General features: G+C 36.9%; 1 protein-coding gene across 4 annotated transcripts; it reads left to right on the top strand.

Annotated features, from left to right (window-relative positions):
- The first annotated feature begins 7,730 nt into the window (after positions 1–7,730).
- Positions 7,731–17,444, top strand: mbpa (myelin basic protein a). 4 transcript variants are annotated; one of them, XM_073821622.1, is made up of 6 exons: positions 7,731–8,038; positions 9,208–9,276; positions 10,361–10,387; positions 10,706–10,726; positions 13,137–13,226; positions 16,015–17,444. In XM_073821622.1, exons 1-6 carry the CDS (start codon positions 7,746–7,748, stop codon positions 16,184–16,186), a joined length of 672 nt encoding a protein of 223 aa, XP_073677723.1. In that variant the 5' UTR covers positions 7,731–7,745; the 3' UTR covers positions 16,187–17,444. The 4 variants fall into 4 exon arrangements, with proteins under 4 accessions (XP_073677723.1, XP_073677725.1, XP_073677724.1 ...); XM_073821625.1 differs by having other exon boundaries at positions 7,788–8,038; positions 9,172–9,276; XM_073821624.1 differs by lacking the exon at positions 13,137–13,226.
- The last annotated feature ends 4,392 nt before the right edge of the window (positions 17,445–21,836 follow it).

The raw sequence follows: 21,836 nt of genomic DNA, 5'->3' as shown, positions 1-21,836 counted from the left end.
TCAGATGTTCTTTGATGAATTCCATGGTAACGCAACCTAGATTCTCAGATTTCTTAGCTTTTAGCGTATCCCTTTTTATTTAATTAGACGTGGGAATTACTGCTGCAGTTGTGTTTGTCAGCTCTGTCTGATAAATGACTCTTTATATTATTGCATGTCGCCAACACCAAAGCTAAGGGTAGTATTCAAAGGAATACATATACATATGTATTCAAGAAAATACATATGTATACATACTATACATAAAATAGGCTACTTGAATGCACTTGGATGAAAACATCCACAAAATACATAGACGTGAATGTCATTTGAAAGACCCCACTATAATGGATGACTCTACATACATTGATCATTCAGAATTTTAACTCTGTCCTTCAGGGCTGGGATCGACCTCTCGATCTGCAAATAATGGAAGACCAGCACATTTTAAAACATTTACCATTTCATATTACAATCTTAAATAGCTACACAATGTAAAGGTATAGGAGTGATCATGAAAACCCTATTATAATGCAGGTAGGATTCACCTATTACCAGTTCCTGTGTGTTAAAGGGTGTTCACGCTAACTGCGAAATGAAGGCATGCACCTTCAACTCACTTTGCTGAAAAGCAGAGTTCACTGAATGCAAATGAGTCGCAGCGCAAGGAAGCGTCTACCAATAAGAGTGCGTATATGGGTCGCGTGATACAGTTGGACACCGCGGCAGAATACGAAAGGCTACTAGAAAGAAACAAACAACTCAGAAGGCGCACTTTACAGGTATGTGATGTGAAATGGTTGCTAGTTGTTAATGCATAACTTTACCCCTTCGCTTTATATTATTGTTTCAATAAATTCGTTGTAAACTGCGTCGACAGACGAGGCTTAAACAGCGTGCTCTCTCTGTCTCGCTTTTCTGTTTACATATGCGTTTAAAGGGATAGTTCGCCCAAAAATAAATATTACCACATGATTTACTCACCTTCTAGGTGTATATGACTTTATTTTTCAGAAGTGAATCGCAAATGCGTTTATGTAAGAAAAATATTCATATTTAAAATTCTATAAAACACAATCTCTAGCTTCCGGTCACTCCTGAAAAAAAAAAAAACAAACAGAAACCATCAATGAAATTTGGTTTCCACTACAAATACTATTATAAACATTACAAACTTTTAACTATTAAAAACAATTAAAAACTGTTTTCTGTATGGTGTTTTGGGATATTCGATTTTGTGGTTTTAACAAGCCACCAATAGATGTTTGCACTTATGTCATGATTTGGTCAGTTATTTGGATGTGCGGCTATATTGGCAACACTCGGATGTAAACAACAACATGGATTTCACAGTCAATGTACAACTGAATACATTGTTCTGCTAATTTATGCTGTCTAAAGCATGGAAAGAATGTGTGGAAGCTGCTAAATCATGTAGAGAAGGAAAGGGCGCAATATTTTGACAAACTAAAGTTAATAGGTGGTAATTAAGATATTAACCTAATATTTCACGATTATAAGAACAAACTTGAATGTTGTCAAGATTCTTGCCCTGGAAATTCTGGTTCAGATTGGCCAACCACAAACACCTTTTGTTCCTCCGACAGTTTTTTGCACTCTTTCCTCGATTTGTTATAACTTTTGGCAGTCTTTATTACTCCAAATGTTTTTCCCGGTCCAACCGATTAGTACAGTCCAAAGCATGACAATAATTGACCATTTTCAGCAGCAATAATCAGCAAAATATGTAAGTATGTTTAGTTCGATTCAGTGGCATTGTTTACATCCCGTGCTGTCAATATGACAGACTGATGACATGTCGTGAAAACACTCCATTGAAATCCTCCTACATTTTTCTTCACAAATCCTCATTTTGTACTATTTTTGTTTAGCTCTCTCCTCTGCGCTTCCGCATTCATCACTTCTCACCAGAGCTTATTCTACGCCTACATCTACGTCATCCGCTGGAACGCCACTCTCTTGTGAACGTCTGTACAGTTGGAAGCTAGAGATTACGGTTTATAATGTTTTAAAAATAGATATTTTTCTTACACAAACACATCAATTCACTTCAGAAGAAGAAAGCCACATAGACCTAGAAAGCTTAATAAATCATGGGGTATTTTACTATCCTTTTAAGGCCTGTTCACACAAAGATGTTAAATATAATAGCTACAATAAACAATATGGTTGAAATCGCTTTCAGATTTTTTTTTTTTTGCATGCCAATGAACCCTAAAAACAGTGTTGGATGACCAAACTGCAGTGCATGCTTTTAATAAACAACGTTGTGCGTTTGGTGTGGACACTAATATAGTTGAGGTCAAAAGTTTACATGCACCTTGCATAATCTGCAAAATGTTAATTATTTTACAAAAATAAGAGGGATCATACAAAATGCATGTTATTTTTTATTTAGTACTGACCTGAATAAGATATTTCACATAAAAAAAACATTTACATATAGTCCACAAGATAAAATAATTAGTTAAATTGATAAAAATTACCCTGTTCAAAAGCTTACATATATGCTTGATTCTTAATACTTTGTTGCTACCTGAATTTTCCACAGCTGTTTTTTTGTTTGTTTAGTGATAGTTGTTCATGAGTCTCTTGTTTGTTCTGAACAGTTAAACTGCCCGCTGTTCTTCAGAAAAATCCTTCAGGGCCCACAAATTCTTTGGTTTTTCAGCATTTTTGTGTATTTGAACCCTTTCCCACCATCTTTTCACACGGAGGACAACTGAGGGACTCAGGATGCTTCAGAAGGAAAAACAATGCATTAGGAGCCAGAGGTTTGAACAGTAAATATCACACTTTTTAAATTAGAATTGCCCTTCATAAGCTACAAAAGATACTTACATTTGTCCCAGAAGACAAAAAAAAGTTAAATTAGTTAAATCTTCAAATTCACTAAGTTTTCACCACGGTTTTAGTTTTCACCCCCATCAGATTCTGCAAGGTTTATGTTAACGATTGACCTCATCTGTATTGTTTTTGGTGTGAATGGGTCTTTACATGTTCAGTTCGGTTTTGTGTGGATCAAAGCCCTGCATCAGAGTGAAAAAATAGGCCGATATATATTAATAATAATAATATTGTATGCCTTTTTATCTCACTATATCTCACTTTATATCTTACATGACTCACAGTTGTGACCATAATTATCAAAAGTTGATAATTGCAACTTTTATATTCATAACAATTGCTTAAACCTTACCTTACAAAGTTTGTTAATTGTTCATGCTTATGAAACATGCTTACATAAGTTTTTTTTTTTTTTTTGAGTGAATTCAGAATCCAAACCTTTTGTATGCAGAACGATATTATCCACTGTAAAAGTTTGACTGTTTTTTGCTGCACTGGATATGTGTTTGGCAAGTGTACTGTACCTTCTGATGTGAGAAGTGCTCTATATAGATAAAATAAAATTCAAGGGTTTCTGAGTCACAGAATAACAACTGTGAAGAACAAACTAGCATGAATTACACTACAAAAACTCCATTGTGCGTTGGGTCTGTGGCAGCACTCAGGGACAGGGCTTCAGCTCCATAAGCTGTGATTCTGTAACACAACCCTCTATGTCCATTACACATCCCATAGACAAACTCTTATGTCGCACCATATGTCACACTGCCTGCCAGTCATGTGTCATTGATTTCTACCAAAGGATTCGCAAACCTTTTTTCAATGTGGCCGCCGTAAAGTGTTGATGTCACACATGTCCGCTGGTAACCGCGGCCACCTCCCTCATGCATCTCTGTGCTCGGGTCATTGGAGTCAAGAAGAATAGCCATTGTGAGTGCTTAACTGCTTGAAAGAGAGATTACAGGTTTTTTTGGAAATATATTTGATTAAATACTTGGAATCTCAAAGAAACGTAATATTTAACGAAACAAAAGCTTTTCTGGAATTTAAATTTGTTTGAGTGATGTTATTTTTGTACTAATGTGCTAATTCAATACCAATTTTTTTTTTTTGGATAAGGTCTTGATTAGTCTTAACATCAATTCAGCGACAACAACAAACCTCTAAACCTTCTCTATGCACTTTGTCCTTGTATATCTGATCTCAGTGTGCCGGAGGCCTGTCCTAATTGTTCCTTCTGAAGGGTAAACAAGGCGATGCTAATGCCTCAGTGATGGGCCGCCAATGATTCCATCAACTCTTGGCATCCTCTCTCAATGCTGGACATAAGCATAATGCTGCCATTTGTTTTATGTCACAACAATATCATGCCCTCACACTTGGCACTGCCATGCATGGGCAAAAACTCGTAGAAATGTTCACTTTGCGACGATTACCAAGAGGTTTAAAATTTAATGGAGTTCCCAGTTTTTTCATGAACTATATTTATGGTTAATAGGATATTGATGCACATTATCTAGTGGGGACTGGATTCTCATGGGATTTAATGTATAATTTAAACTGCAATAATTGGAAACTATTAGAAAGTTTAAACAAAGCAACATTGCAAAATAAAATATATTTTTTACATTTTCATTAGGGACATTGAACATGTGAGCTTCTATCTAGAAAAAAATCTTCAACCAAAGCACAAATTGTTCAAATTGTTATTCCTAAAATATAATTGGTATAATTTATATCCAGCCTATCAACTTAATTTTTTCCGTAAGAGCGGATGTGGCCATTTGTAAATTTAATGTGTCTGGCTTCCAGTTTCATCCGCTTCCGGCTATTTTTAGCTGTACAAAACAGCTTGATTTTGTAAACTGGTGTGTCTTACCATATACTTTTAATGTATTATCTTAACTATGAACAAACTGGTTTATAGTCCAAAGAGTTTTACCATTTACTGCACTTTGTGATTCTTCTCGCTATTTCTCTACAGCGGCTAATGAACCAGATGTCTCGCACATTCACAGAAAAAGACTTAAATCCGTGTTAAAACATAAGGTGCATAGAATATGTCAAGCTCTGTCATCCAGAGTTTTCTTGTTGGCATTTAGATTGGTTGACCTCATAGATTTGTAGACACTGGTTACCTGTGAAGATCAATCATGTCATCTTGTATTTCCAATCGGAGATAATTGAGTGTCCTTTTCAGGGGAAATAACTATTTAAGATACACACAGACTTATTTTTCACAGTGATTTCTCCTTCGCAAATGGAAGTGGTGGTGGGGCCAAAGCTGCTCTGTGGGCGTCTTGGTCGTGATCCGCATACTTCTCGTTGTTTTGGGCTCTCTCCCATGTTTGTGTCCCACAAGATCACATCAAGAATTGTATTGTTTGCCTCTGTGTGTCTTTCACCCCTTTCTGGGCAACAAAGCCTCTGGTCTTCAACACAAGGCCACTTGCAGTGCAACCTGCCCACTCCCTGCATTCCTGCACTGATCTCTTAAAGAGCTGTGGGAGGTTTGTAGATAGCCAGCCCTTCGGCCAACAGATGAGCTTCTGTGGACTGGTCAGAGTGAACAAACACAAGCTTCTAGCTCCATTTATAGAGACTCTGGGTTTGCTATAAATTGAGACCGAGAGGCCAGGCGAACCTAGTTGAATATGCGCATAGGCAAACACTTGTGAAGGGCATGTTTTGAGAGGATGCTGTGAACTTCTGCAAACACTCGATGTGTTCTCAACAGCTCACAGTAGCTGAATAGTGATAAACAACTGAAAACATATGTGGAAATGTGTTTGTGTTTAATTTCACTCATGTATGCAAATGATTAAAAAGCACAGATTGTTGAAAGGACCCACCTGATGGTCCATGAGGGACTCTATTTCAAAAGTTTCAACTTGAATAATGCTAAAAACTAAAATATTAATATAATTAATCACCAACAAATGAATATGTAAGTGATGCTTTGGCCATGTTTCCTACAATATTTTATCTTCAACGTGCTTTGTTTTAATGCTCTGCGATGTCTACACACTGGAAGACATGCGTTAAATCACTAAATGTGACCCTCGACCACAAAACCAGTCATAAGGGTCAGTTTTTTGAAATTGAGATTTATACATCAACTGAAAGCTGAATACATAAGCTTTACACTGATGTATGGTTTGTTAGGTTAGGACAATATTTGGCAGAGATATTCGAAAATCTGGAATCTGAGGGTGCAAAAAAAAAATCTAAATATTGAGAAAATCGCCTTTAAAGTTGTCCAAATGAAGTTCTCGGCAATGCATTTTACTAATCAAATTAAGTTCTGATATGTTTATGGTAGAAAATGTACAAAATATATTCATGGAACATGATCTTATTATCCTTATGATTTTTTGCATTAAAAAAATGATAATTTTGACTCATACAATGTATTGTTGGCTATTGTTACAAATATACTCATGTGACTTATGACTGTTTTTGTGGTCCAGGGTCACAAATGTTATTGGGACATAGTGCATTTATACAGATTAATCATTGCTCAAAACATACTAGTAATTTAATTGAAAAAATATTAGGAAATGCATACATATAAGATAGTTTAAGGAAGAAAGGAGCAAAAGTCACAAAGACTAAGGATATTTTAATATTTACTTTTACACGAGATGCATTTACAACTGATTTTCCAACTGAAGTCATATGCATACTTTAAAAATTGTCTATATTTGATTGTATATGGAATTGACTGGATGTGTTTACAAACTCTGTGCATCATTTCTGCCTGCGCTGTTTTTTTTTTTTACATATTTCCTGAGCTATTTCGTATACGCCTCATTATTTTAGCTTATGCCTATTTGCTCAGTAGTATTGCTCTAGCTCTAGTTTGAATGAATTTCCTCTACTAATGACCTTGTGGAAAACATCTTGAGGACAAAGGAAATTGCAGCCTCACATCTCGGTGATCATAGCATAGGAAAAGCCTTCATTTATACGATCAGAATTTGTGATTTTTTTTTGGCGACAGATAGCACAACAACAAAAAGAAAATACGTTTGAATGAGTAAATAATAAAAACACCATATTTTTACTACAAAAACACTGTGGCCCTTTGTTCTTTGGCCAAACTCGCAGTACAAACAACTGTCAATTGTTCGAAAAAAGCAGGAAAAAACAGCAAGCTAAAGCCAACAGCATTTTTAGCAGCACTTTACCCTCAACAGAGACGGATTTGTCTATAATGTTTCTCTGAAAAGCACGGTAGGCCCCATGCTGAGTATCACACACAGCGGTTGGTTAATGAATTGCAAAGTCATTGAAAATGAATTAATTTGTGGGTATTGCAAGATGTGAAGGGAACAGCGCAAGCAGGCGAGTGCAGATTGCACCGTTTACCCAGGATACAAATTGCAAATCTTCTTTCAAGAAATCAGTCTAGGAACTAGCTCGCTGCATTTTGAAATCAAATTTATCAATGAAATAATAGAAGGCGTGTCTCTTCAACTGTAGCAAGACATCATCAGGGTGTGTCTGTGTTGTTTAAACTTCTAGAGACGTTTCATTCATACGGTACGATGAAGCACCTGGCAACATTTGTCTGAAGCTAACAATTCCAAACCCTATACGTTGCAGTATACCATATGCAATTTCTCAATGTAAACTATTTGTATAATGAACATGAGTCATCACAACAATGGTTTGATTGTGCCGAAGCCGTTCTTCACTGCGCTTTGGTTCTTTCTCATAGACAGGCCTTGTTGTGCTCGGGCCGAGTCGATGCAGATGTGGACTAGAACAATAGCAGCTCCTTTTATCAGAGAGCAGGGTAGTGACACCCTCCGCGGGCACACAAGGGCTCGAAAGAATGCCTGGCACGAGCCCAGAATCACTGACGCTATTACAGACCCACCTCATCTCCCGTGATGCCATGCAACGGAGGGGACGACACCTTCAAAGGCCAGCCCTTCTTCCTTAGAAGCGCCGAAGACTATCGAGAAGGTTTGCAGAGTGTCCCCAGAGCGGACTTTGGATTGAGTGAAGAAGGACATTCGTGGGCCGTCCAGACTGTAGACCACCAAACAGATCAACACCTAGAATGGCAACTGCAAGCACCTCTGGACAAAGCCCCTTCGGGCTGGGCAGGAAGAAGAAGTCCCCTGGTCTCCTGGATCAGATTGGCAGGTTCTTTGGAGGAGACAAGAAGAGAAAGGGAAAGGTGAGTGAGTCAGGTTTTTGTTTGTTTGTTTGTTTGTTTGTTTGTTTTCCAAACACTTTCATGGTCAATGACAACTTCTTGCTCAAATTTCTTCAGGGAAAATTGGTTCCAGATTGAGAAGCTGATTTAAATATAGTTTAGGACTCAGTGATGATTGCATGGGGTGCATTCAGTTGCAACAAGAAATACTCAGGAGAAATGCTCAGATTCCTCTGCACTGCAAATAGGCTTCCTATTCTCATATAGAATCTCATTTTACAATTGCATAAAAAAGTATTCTGTATTGTATACTGGTTGATTTGCATGACGGTATATTGCGATGTGCACACAGTTTGTCATAGTATTGTATGTGTGTCACTCAAAATTTGAGTCCTAGTATTTGAGGTTCTGTTAATTTAGAAATAATGTACAATTTTTATTTAAGTTAATTAATTTTTTTTATTTATTGTTCTCAGAAGATTTCTTTTCATACAACCTAGTCATGTTACCAAATAAGAGGAAGATTCTCCAAGTTTCATGCAGCAATTGAACAGAGAATTTGATCTTAAATCTTGCTGATATTGAACAAATAGCTGAATCTGGTTTAGAATAATGTTCCTTCAAAGATGAATGTTCAACCCCTGTTCAATCTGTTCTAGCAACTGGTTACATTTATGAGATTGATTTTTTTTTTTTTTTTTTTTTTGATTTTGCTTCTTCTGTAGCAATCAATCATGGCAAATGGCTCAAATGTAAAAACCAATAAATTCTTACAGCATTAAAAAGCTTTGGGCACAGCTGTTTGCAGTGCAAGTGATATCATTGAAGGGCTTTGCTGCTCTGCTGGTAAAGTGCGATTCAATTACTGCCTCTAGGTAGACCTTTATCTATCAACACTCATACATCCTTGTTGCATTCTCATTCTAACGTTCAAAGCATGTCAATTTAGGTGCAAAGATAAATTTAGATGAGCTTGATATTTCCGTTTTTACCTCTTCTGTTTATTTGTGGACAACTTTTGCCACAAAAATCGAAGAGATTGGCATTGCAATTCATTTGTGAATCTTTAATAATTAGATTTCCAGTCCAAGAAGTTGTCATGTTAATACACGTTGCAGCTTGACCCTAGACGTTTCTTTTTCATTTATTTGAAGGGCTCATTTCGTGGTCATCTATCCTCCTCTCCACAGAGACCCCAGCACTCTTCCACTCGCCGTCGTGGAGATGTCAACCCTGTGGTGCATTTCTTCAGGAGCTTTGTAAGTATCCACATACGCTGGCATGGATTTTTTTACAAGTCTCAAACTTCAAAGAGTGACGTGAAACCAACAACTGCAACCCTAGAAAAGAAATCAATTCGCCCTAAGACATGAGAATGACATTTTCACACCTCCCTTTGTCTTTATCTTTAGCTCCCACTGATCCAAAGAGTTTGCTACAGCTTTCAAATCACCAAGCAGCAGGAAAAGATTACCTCAGCCAACGTATCAAGTCAAATATATTAGAAGAGCTTTTTTCATTGATAAACTTCAATACGGCTACCCAAACATAAGGCAAGCTTTCGTCCTAGACATGCCACATTGTGTCTGGCCATTTGCCGTCTAAGTCCGAAGGCCAAGTTTGTCGTCATGTTCAACATGCAGCCCATGTTTTCTTCGCTACAATAGTCCAGACTTGTTTTTCTTTCAGACAGACAGTATTACACACACACTTACATCACTAGTGTTAGATTCTCTGCTATGTAGTAAAGAATTAGTCACTCTTTGAAAGTCACTGTTTCAGACGAAAATATGAGAATATGCTTGTGTGTGCAAACTTTTACGTGGAAAAGTCAATCATTCTCCTTTAACATCACCTTTTCACTTTTTCAATTTCGTGATGTTAATGTGTAAATTCCTACTTTCAGATGACACAACCTCAAACCAACCTTATCTCATTACTCATTTTTGTTTTTTTCCCTCCCTAAGAACACACAATCAGTTCTGTGGAAACTAGATACGAATGCTAACGTTTCCCCATTACTCATGTCCTAAATTAAAAATGGTTTTCTGGGAAACGCTAATTGCACAGTTGTTCCTCAGGTCTGTGGGCTTGTTCATTAAAAAGATACAGTCTCTGCCTTCATTATTCATCTGAACTGCAAGGAAGCCTAATGATCGACCCCTGTAAACATCTTTAAAATGAGAAGTCTTTGTTCAAGGATTGCTTATCTTGTTTGTATTATGCTGAATGACAAAATGTCTCATTATAATACTTCGGCCTCTAAATTAAAAGATATGGCTTTGCTTTTAAATACTTAAAATGTTCCTTGACTAAAAGTTTTTTTAATTTGTTTACTTGAAGGTGTCCTCTCCTCGTCCCAAGTCGAGGGTAAGTCTAAAATTCTATTTTTTAACTAGCATGCATCTAATCCCATTGCTCTTGCTATAGTTACTTCAAGACAATTTGCAGTGAAATTCTGGATATAAATGGTGACAGAGCAAGAATGTAAAATTTGTAACACTCTATTACGTCTATTAAGCATGAGGTTACCACCACCCTCTTGAATGTATAATACAATACAGATAGAATAGATTTGACCTATAATAATTTTCTATGCACACTCACATCCAGCAATGAAATTGTAATTTCATCCAAGAAGATCTAAGTTAATCATTCTACATTCTTTTTTTTTTTTTTCATGTGCAGTGGAGAGAACTTTTGGGCCTGGTACGTCACTCGTCTTTGACGTGATTTACGTTTGCATTCACAGACACCCTCACAAAAAGATCTGATTGGCTGACTGCAGGAAGTCTTCCTGTCCTCTGTCTCGTTTCTAATAGATCTGTCGCGTTTCTTAATCATTTGTTCTCTTCTTTGTGAATTAACCAATGCATCGCTCTAATTACAGCTGCTGAACTTTTCGCTGTGCTTCATGCGATCTTCTCGTTAACCCGTGGGATTGGATGATTTATAGGTTGAATGGGTTCATTTTCTACAAATCTCTAGATTGATCACAATTTTAGTGCCATGAAATTTAGGCCATGTCATTTTTAGTGGAATTTATTAGGCGTTATTGCATTGTGGTTTCAATTTAGCCACATTTAATGCTTACGATATAATTACTGCACACTCTCATAAGACTAAATGTGCATCATTTCAATGCAGAACACATTTCGTAATGCCCAAATGCATGAAATAGGCATTACTTGAGAAATCTGTTGTAATTTTAACCTAATCTTTCACGCGATTGTGAATTTCCACAGCTTTTAGCTGTGCTATAGTGCATAAAAGAGTGATCTCAGGCACTCAAATGATTACAAGAGTATTAGTTAGGGCTGTCCCCGACTATGAATTTTCATAGTCGAATCAGAATTTTCGAATCTTTCTATAGTCGACCGATAGTCGAATCATCTTATGTGCGTGTGTGAATGGGTTGGGAGGGGCACGACACTATAGTCAGCAGGAGGGTAAAACTATTTTTATTTTATTTTATAAGCGACCAAAACTGCCTGCCAACTGACAGACAAACTTATTTAGGTTTAAATAAAAACACAGAACGCGTCTTTTAGTTCTAAAAACGCGAGGCGCACAGCACTGCCTTTTTTGGTGACTTTTAATGAAAGAGCAGTGTGCTGCGGTTTTTTTATGTTGCTAAGCAACGACCAAAACAGCTGTCCTGTCAGTCAATTCAAAGGATTATAGCGCGAGCGCTCTAACTTAGTTTTTTGCTGTTAAGTAAACTGTCATATTAGCAGAAACCCTAAATAATACAGCTCCGGGTTACCCACGATAGACACCAAAGGTTTCTCCTCCATTTCTTGCAGTCTCCGGACTTTTTAAGCAACGGTAAACTTTCGCCATCACAACAGAAGACCCGCATCTCCATTCATTCGATTGGACAATGGAAAAGAACGCGAATGACGTTGGGTGTTTTTCCGCTCAGAGTTGATTTTTTTTTTTTCAACTTCAGGCGCTCAGAGCGCTCCTGCAAAACGCGAGGCGCAGCAGCCGGGGGCGCATAAACAGGGCACAGAACGCTCACTGCCAACAGAAAACCATTCAAAAGAGGCGCCTCCAACTGCAAAAACGCGTCAAGATGGTCCTCATCTCGTCATGCATCAGAGAAAGTGAAAATTAAATTTGTCACAGGGGTGGTTGGAATTATTCACAAACACGTTAAAAATATTTACTGAACGCTTCTTTCTTTTCACTTTTGTTTTTACTGCATTATCATAATCAAAGGCTGTATATAACTTAATATAACCGTACAAAACCAGTAGTTCTGTGTGCAATTAGACATTGAGCACCCCCATATTGGCAAAATGGTATGATGCTCGTTTCACCCGCGAAGATTCGACTGTGAGATCGGTGGTCGAATCAGGCTCCGCATATCGATGCATCGAATCTTCGACTATTCGGGGACAGCCCTAGTATTAGTTTTCATGTTTTTGCTTGCTTTTAAGTTTCATTCTTTCCTTCCACTGTATATTTTTTGCCTTGATTGTTGCACTCTTTCTTTTCTGATGGCATTTCTCCTGAACCAGAGTGACTCTCTGCTTCTTGATGACTTTGAGACAGCAAGAGTTTTTCTGAGTCGCAGCCGGTAAAGCAGCTTTCTCTCTAGGGGTCTTGGAACTGTTCACTCCCCCCATAAAACCATACTCCAACCCATCTACTCCCTTCCCAGGTCCTGATTCACTGACTCACCAGCGCCCCCTATGTTGTTGTCATATGTTGTTTAACTCCACAGGCTCCAATACATAAAGGCATGCAGCATTGGATGTATTTGGACATTAATAACTGACACAAAAAGCAATTTTCTGTCTTGTGCAGAATTGTAGATAAAAAAATATGTGAATAACCACTGTTATGATTACCCTCCTATGCTGCACTCTTGCCATCTCTAAATCACCCCCTCCTGTAATACTTTATATGTAGCAAACATGTAACATTCTCTGCGCTGCAATCTCCTATTGCACCCTTCATTTGTAGACGTTGCATCACCAATCAAAACATAGCATTGAATCTATATTTTTAAACACAGTTTGAAATAATATCACAAAGAATATCACATTGATATATGAGTAAACAGCAGTGGGCTGGTATCCTCTCTGTGTTCATAAACTATGTGTTTTAGGCTTCCCCGTCAACGCGTGGCTCGGAAAGCATTAGATCGCCTCACAGACGCAGAAGGGAACAGAATACACTCTCCAGAATCTTCAACCTGGTGAGCCTAAAACAGCAGAAAAGACTCTCTGAAAAGACTATTATACATTTTTAAGATTTTTTGTAGCTTTTGGGAAAAAAAGGTTATTCTCATTTAAGCGCAATTACAGTTGATTGATGCGCCTTTATGCAAATGCCTACAAAGAAAGCAATTTCAACATCGAGATGTAATTAAGGCTATTAAAAATGCTCGATAACGGGATGTTGCATAGATTGCTTTGAAACCATCTAGGACTCACTTACCGTGCTTGAAGCAGCACGCGAAAAAGTGAATGAGAATGTCCTTGATAAGACTATTGACTGCTTCTGTTTCTGACCCAGAGTCACCTTCAGTATGCAAGTCCAATAATATCCATCTCTCACTAAAGTAATGACACCTATCCTGATGGTGAGGGCTGTGCAGTCTTTCAGCAGTCAATGAAGGTCTTTTATTCGCTTAAGCTTTTCAAAATCAATATTTATTTAGGTTATAAAGAGGGCCCGTCTCATCTGTTTCAATTTTACAGTCAAAGTTGAGTCTTTTCATGCGCCCTAACCTTGCTTGTGTTCAGTCAGTCATTGAGAGGTTCATTGTAACATAAGCATTTTGAACTTTTGCCAGGTGCAGGGCATGAAGTATTCACATCTCTTTATGCTCATTCTCATTGATTGCCAATATGATTTGATTTTCAGTGGATTAAGGAATATCACCTGCTCCTAAAAAGAATCGTTCACATTGAAGTGAAAATTCTGTCATCATTCACTCATCCTCATGTCTTTCCAAACATATATGACTTTCTTTCATCCATGGAAAGTCAAGATAATCAAACTTAATCATCATGTCTAAGGTGCTTTTTTTCCATCCAATGAAAGCAGATGGGTACCAAGACAAAAAATAATAATATTTTGCTTGACAGCCATGGTCACCGTTCATTTTGATTATATGGAAACAATGAAAATAGGTCACTGATAAAAAAAATTGTTCATACAAGTTTGGAATGAGATGATAATGAGTATATGTATATGTATATGTATGTATTGTATGTGTATACATAAACTACCAGTTAAATGTTTAAAAAAATATCTTTCATGCTCACCAAGCATTACTTGATCAAAAAAATACAGTAATAAGTGATACCTATTCAGTATAAAATCAACTACATTTTGGTGCTCAAGAAACATTTCTTATTAGGGCTGGTTAAAAAATATTTTTTTCTAATAGTTTCTCATTTTTACGAAACAACATTGATTCTTAAATCGATTAGTCTAGCCTTTTGTCTTTCAGTTAATGAACAACATTGTAGCACACCTCCCACCCAGTAAATTGCAATAAGCTTTGTGCTTTGCTAGTTTTCTTAGATTTAGTCTTAGACATTATTAGATTTCAAATTATGTCCATTTTATTACAATATTTAAACAATAAATGCCATTTTGGCACTGTTTATTGTAGAGTGACAGATGTAGCTCCTCATTTCATAAGAAGTGGCAGCGCGTGGCATACATGAACCGATCATCTCCTCCACTTTACTATCAGTTACAGAACAAAATAAACAAATAATCATCCAAAGTAATGTTAACTTATTGAAATCCGTATCCTGTCTCATGTAATCTGTCAGAGTTTCAATTGCAAAAAGACATCAATATAACAGCTTGTAAGAAATATGTTATATAACATCACATTTACCTCAGAAATAACATATTGGGTGACTATAATCTTGTTAGTCAGCTACAAAAAATCTACTCTAGAGAGAAGCATTTCACCAAATATGCACCATATAAAGTATTCATTATGTATTTTTTTTTTTTTACTGTTCTTCAATATTTGTTTGAATAAATGCGTCAAGTTTTAAATGTTTGTATTTCAAAAAACTAATTGGAGTAGAAATGTAATTATGTAATTGAAACGTTTTTATTATACAAACTTAATTGAGTGTAATTTGAACATTTGTATAAAAAACAGTTTAATTTAACCTTCAATATTATAGTAATGTAGTACAAACTGACTCTCATGTATATTTTACAACATTAGTTGTGAAATTGGTTTTCCTTGAGAAAATTTGGCATGTACTATACCTGATATATCCGAAATAATCTAAATTTAATCGAAAATTGAATCAAATCGCAAGCTTCAGAATCTAATGGAACCATGAAATTTGTCAAAACCTTTTGTAGCATTATAAATGTCACTCTTGATAAATTTAAGGCATCCCTGCTAAATACAAATATATAACATTTGAATGGTAGTATATTAACAAATGTATATATCTGCAAGTATGTGGTGTTTTTTTCAACAAGTACTGTTTTCAACATTTTAAATGTGACATTCAAGCAGTATGACATTGATGTTCGCTTTTAGTTCAAATTATCTACCTCATCTGCTCTTTCACCTAATTTCCTTTTCTCCCTTTTGCACTTTTCACATGACAATCTCTCCAGAACAGAGGACACAATCAAATCAGACTGGCTTTCCACATCCATTACGCTGTAGAGCTAGAACGCTGAGTGCTCAGATCACTCTTTTAGAAATGTAGCATAGCTTGTTACAGTTGGTAATACTTGTACAATATGGATTACTCAGCATTGTCATTTTTGTTTTTTAATTCTCTAGTTTTGACATTGAGCATATGGTCCTTCACCCATTCTGCTGATGCTCTGTGCTATTTATGTGCAAGCTTCAGCGTTTATTCTTTTGTAATGTTTCAGAACTAACGTTGATTTTGACCTTGCATAATCCTACACCAGTGTTGAGAAGGTTTCGCATTACGCAATTGACATAACAATGACCATACTGGTTTTCTCTCCGATCTCAGGGAGAAAGCCGATCTCGCTCTCCACCCAAACGCTGGAGCACCATCTTCTGAGCCCTTCTCCGACCAGAAAAACACCAAGATGGAAGAGAGTGAAACGGACGGAAAGCAAAAACTTGAGAGGGAGGATCTCTGCCCTATAGATTCACAAGTCGCAGCGAGTTTAACAGACTAACATTGGCCATCTTCGCTTCCTAGATAGAGATACAATCCAAGTATCTGTTGTTACATGCCTGCAGGGTTTCATAAGCATGTGTTGACTGTATGTGTGCAAAACTGCTGCAATAATTGTCAATGGTCAGGAGATGCGATAGTTGGAAGTCTCCCTCCAAAATTTAGTCCAAGAGGAACATTATCCCTCAAAAATGCAGATTAACCAAAAGGTTTGATCATTAGTCTTAATTGACCGAACTAGACAGAATATTTCTCTGTTTGAACCATTAAACATAAAAGTAAGATATAATGGCCATCAAGACCCATTATTGTATAATTCTGAATTCACTTTAGATGTATCTTACACAAAGGGTTGCTTGTGTGCTCTCCTCGTGCTACAGTGAAAAAAGCCTCTCCATGGTTGAGATCAATGTGCGGTGTATTTGTGGATGTTTATGTTAATTGTGGTCCTTGTGCTGTGTTATATATTGGTTATTTCCTTTGTACCAGGAGCTATGTATATAGGATTCTTTATTGTGTTTTGAGCAACATAAAAAATGACCAGTTAACCTTTACTTAATATTGAATTTGATTTGAGTAATTATTTAGCTCTTTAATGAGAAACATGCCTTAAAATGATTAATCAAAGACTATAAACATGATTTCGTGGAGTAGGGAATAGATTCTAAGCATATCTGACGCTTGGATTGTATGCCCTTAGATGTTGCACTGCAGTATGTGTGTTAAACCAGCTTGTAAATGTTGTCTGCGTCATTACGTCTGCAATTTAGATGTTATTTTAGAAAGGTCTCATATAATTACCAGGGGTAGAATTAATATTTAAATAACAGACATGCAGAAATCTAGGACAAACAGTCAGCGGGAGCACAAAGGGTATGAAACCGGCGGAAAAAGGAAGGAAACCTGAAAGTGTACGAGGGATAATGTGAGAAAAGATAAACGAGGAATTCTGAAAGAGCGAGGTGGAGTTTATTCAGCTGATTTTTTTTTTCCTTCTCTGTGACGTTTCTTACGTGTCTTAATAATGTTCATCGTTTCGTGTCTCATAGACTCTTCCTGTATGTACTGTTTCTGAAATACTGCTGAATAAACATTAGGTCAAATATTCTCCCTGTCAGCGCTGGATTTGTCTCCAAAATGGTGCTACACTTTCTATAATGCACAGGATATTCTGAGGTGGCCAGGTGTTCTGATGTAATATCTTTAACCCTCCCTTTATTTATAAAGTAACGTCAAATAAAGAATCAGAAATGCATGTAGTCTGTGTTTGATTGTGCGTCTGTTCATCCTTTGAGATTCTCAAAAATCTGTTTCTCTGTCTTTGTCTTACTAAGTGTGTTTTTTGATTGCAGTTAGAAATAGATTTTTGTCCATTTCTTTGTAGTCTATACAAGATAATGCTAATATATTTAAATAGTTTGTCTATGCAAAGTGTTAATCTGTAAAAAAAAGAGGAGAGTCAACTATAAAATTAAACAAAAATAGATCATTTTATACTTATAAGATTTGTGTTTATTTTCTGTCTAGCCAAAGGATAAGTATACAGTAAAAAAATGACTGGGCCGTTTCTTTGAAGACAGTAAAATTACATGTCACGTCAACCGCATAGTTGCTTTGTGTTAAACTTAAAACACTGAAATAATACTAGAAGAGAAAGAAAATCGTTGATTTAAGAGACTCTCAGGATTCTCTCTGAAGTAAATGTTGGCAGAAGAATTGCCATGACCTTTGCATTGTGTGCTAGACCTAGTCAGTTTCGAATGAGATGGAAAGACACCTGGTGCTTTCGTTTTAAATGCCCTTACAATAAGACTCTTGAAAGGTCACTGAAAATGCCTTTAAATGGTTTCAACTTGTTTAATGTCAGAGTGTACATATTAGCCTTAAAATTTAACCTGGATTGGCCAAGAACACTACTAATTGTATTTGCTACTAATACTAATGTTATTATTAACGAGCCCTTAATTGTTGGTGAATGGAACACATGTTGAAAGAACATTATGCTAACCTTAAAATAATGTTCTAATGACATGAATAGAACCAGACATTTTTATGTCTGCATTTTTTAAATGTTGTATTGTTTAAAGTTAAGAACGTTGCAGGAACATGCTAACCTTTAAATCTCTGTTCATCCACCGTAGTTCACTTCACACAACCAAAATAGAACGTTTGGATAACGTTCTCAGAAAATACACGAGTTAGCTGCGAATGTCCATTACTGCACTACTGCACTGAAAAACACTGATTCGAGGTGGGAATTCTCACCTCAGCGAAGATTTTATTCCCTTCATAAAAATACATGAGCAGCTTGTAGTTCTCTCTTGATGTTGTCTCGGTGGACTCTGTTTGATCTGGACCTACAAACACGAAAGAAACAATGAATTATTTGAAAAGACCGACTGAAACTCACCGGCACACAGCCCAGACTTTTTACAAGAATAGTGCTACAAAGCATGTCTAATCATAAAACTACCAATGAAGTAATCATCCATAAATGTAACAAAGACAACAGAGCAGTCGATATCGATTCAGTGACTGCACCTGTGGGATGATCATGTGACTTCCTTTCCTTTCCTTTCACTCACAATCACATAATATTTCTTGACTTCAAACACGCTCTTGAGATCTGGAGGGTTCCCAAATGGACTTTTCTTTATACACCAGAGGACCTGTCACGGAGAATTCTTTGAACATGATCCCAACACATTTTCCTCAAAGTCCAAATAAACAGTAATCCGCGGTAAAAGAAAAGGTTGTGTCACTGGTTGCTTTGAAGAGAAAATGTTTGATCTGTTTTTGGGATATCTACATCCCTGTAACACACGAATGCTCACAGAAATCCATTATTCTCTATATTCTGTATCGCATGGCAACAGGTGTTTGATTATATTACTATAAACCGTGAAACACTGCCCTCCTTTGGTGTAATAGTGAAACGCACATTTGAAAAAGTTTGCATGGGTCCTCCTTATTTACACAATACTTGATATTGGAATTGCAAATATTTCCTCCTCCTCCTCCTCCTCCTCCTTCTCCTTCTTCTTTTTTAAAACATTCTCGGCTATTTAAAAACAACAACAAAACTATATATTATTTTAGTGGTGTTTAATCACGGGACTGAAACCCACTAGGAGCATTTGTAGATTAGTAGTGCAAGCCGACTTAAAATCATTTAAAATAAGACAAAGTGTTGAATAAGACAACGTGTGCTTTAAAATAAAGTAAAATAGTTCAAGAAAAAGAATAAGATGTACATTTATTCATTTATTTATTTGTTCGTTCGTTCATTCATTTCTTAACAATTATCATTTTTGTTTAGGAACCAGTGTTCCCACAGTTGTTGGAAACCTGGATAAATGAGGGAACTTTCAAAATGTCACTTCTACAAGTAGAAAATCATGAAAATTAATAAAATATAAAGAAGTCATTGGAATTTCTACATGAAATAGACATTTTTGTACTTATGTCAAGCTAATAGGCCTATTTTTTCTCTGAACTGAACGAAACTCGCATATTTTTCATTGCTGCTGAAAATGGTCAATTATTGTCATGTTTTGGGCTGTAATCCGTTGGACCAGGAAAAACATTTACTATAGTAGACTTCCAAAAGTTATAATAAATCAAGCAGAGGAGTGCAAAAAAAACCTGTCTGAGAAACAAAAGGCGTTTGAGGTTGGCCAAACTGAACCAGGATTTTCAGGGCAAGAATCTTGACAACATTCGTGTTTGGTCTTATCATTTCGGGTAAGGTAGGTGAAGTATTATACTAATACCTTAATTGAATATTGTTTTGGATGATGGAAGGCCTTGGAATTAAAAAGATTGAGTACCACTGTATTTCAGTGACTGTTAACGTTTTATAAGGTGGGTGTTGTGACGGCAATGCAGCCAGTAGAGGGCATCAGTGGCTCTAACAGATAGAGACAACGTTTATTTCAATATTCAGGTCAATATCCTGGACATCTCTTTTTTAATCCCCTGACTCAGTTATTGTACTTTTCTATCTATCTATCTATCTATCTATCTATCTATCTATCTATCTATCTATCTATCTATCTATCTATCTATCTATCTATCTATCTATCTATCTATCTATCTATCTACCTATCTATCTATCTATCTGAACCTGCAAGAAGAAGGCAGATGTGAGTAGTATTGTGAAGGCAGACTGACAGAGCTGTTTCTTCTCCTCTGGGGGCCCGGATTGGTGATAGCAGTGAGGATCTGTCGCAGGGAGGGGGGAACTGTTGTCATGACACATCTCTCCCTAGTGGAGGAGGGGTTAAGCACTCAGGGATTTCCACTGAAGCAAGACTCCACACCAGCCCGACCATCTGCCCGCGCCCCTGCTCTCTCTCTCTCTCTCTCTCTCTCTCTCTCTCTCAGCCCTCCCTTCTTTTCTCATTCATCCTGGATTCTCCCTCCTCCTCCTCGCACGTCCATCTCTGAGAGATGCTGGTTATTAGGCCAATGTAGTGTATTGCATTAGAATGCATTAGAAATAAGTTTCCGAATGAAAACTAAGAACCCGATACTATCATTTTTCAAAGGTGAGAGAAGCTGCACACATACAGGTAGATGACGTCACACACACGTACTGTAATTTTGTGTTATTGTGGTTGGGAGGGACATGTTCTTTCTAACCGCCAGCTTGCAGATGAACAAAACTGCCTGCTAGACAGCTATTAGTCACCTGCGGGCAATGCTGCATTTGAAACTCTCTTCTATAGTCTTATTATATAGCTTATATAGGCTATCTTATATATCTTATTCTATAGTCGTATTATCAGCTACTGTATAACGCAACTTAAATCAGGTAGCTAACAGGGAACATTCTCATAACTTTGACTGATGTTCTAATAAGGTTCTTAGTTATGAACAAATGAACAAATAGGAGTGCACACCAAATCTTTTTAGAAAGTACCTTCTTATATCCTTCTGTGTTATCTATTATGTTCTAACAATGGAGTAATTTCCAAGTTATTACTTGTTTTTATTTTTACATAATTTTGGGGGGAAATAATTGGCATTTTGACGTTGGGGGCGTATCCACTGTCGGCGCGGAAACCACGCCCACTCGCGGGAAAGCTGCCGCCCCTCTCAACTGTTAAATACATTTAAATAAGGAGACCACGCTGTTTTGTAAGTCATCGCAACCAGGTAATATGCATTAAGGTGGCGAAGGCATAGATAGCTAGCAAACTGTAGGCTGTAGAAACTAAGATAATAACAGTAACTCACGATTGAGCGGGCGAACCACTGATGCTAATACGCTCTAGTCTAGTGTATACAGGACCCGTCATATTGGCGACACAAAATGTAAACAATGCCATTGAAACTCACATATTTTGCTAATTATTGCTGCTGAAAATAATCAATTATTGTTATGTTTTGGGCTGTACTAATCGGTCGGACAGGTAAAAACATTTGTGACCCTGGACCACAAAACCAGTCTTAAAGTGCCCCTATTATGCCATTTTAAAGGTAGTTAATATTGTTGTAATAGTCTCTTAAAACAGGTTTACATGTATGCAAGTTCAAAAAAACACTTTAGTTTTCTCCAAAATTAGATTTATTTTTACCCCGTTTCTAAATGATTCGTAAACGACTCGTTTGAAGCAGTTCGAAGAATCAGTCTCTCTAAACCCCTC

This window comes from Garra rufa, chromosome 17, assembly GCF_049309525.1.
Source record: "Garra rufa chromosome 17, GarRuf1.0, whole genome shotgun sequence".
NCBI classification, from domain to species: domain Eukaryota; kingdom Metazoa; phylum Chordata; class Actinopteri; order Cypriniformes; family Cyprinidae; genus Garra; species Garra rufa.
Note: the sequence above shows the minus strand (reverse complement) of the source record. Positions and strands in the feature narration are given on the sequence as shown.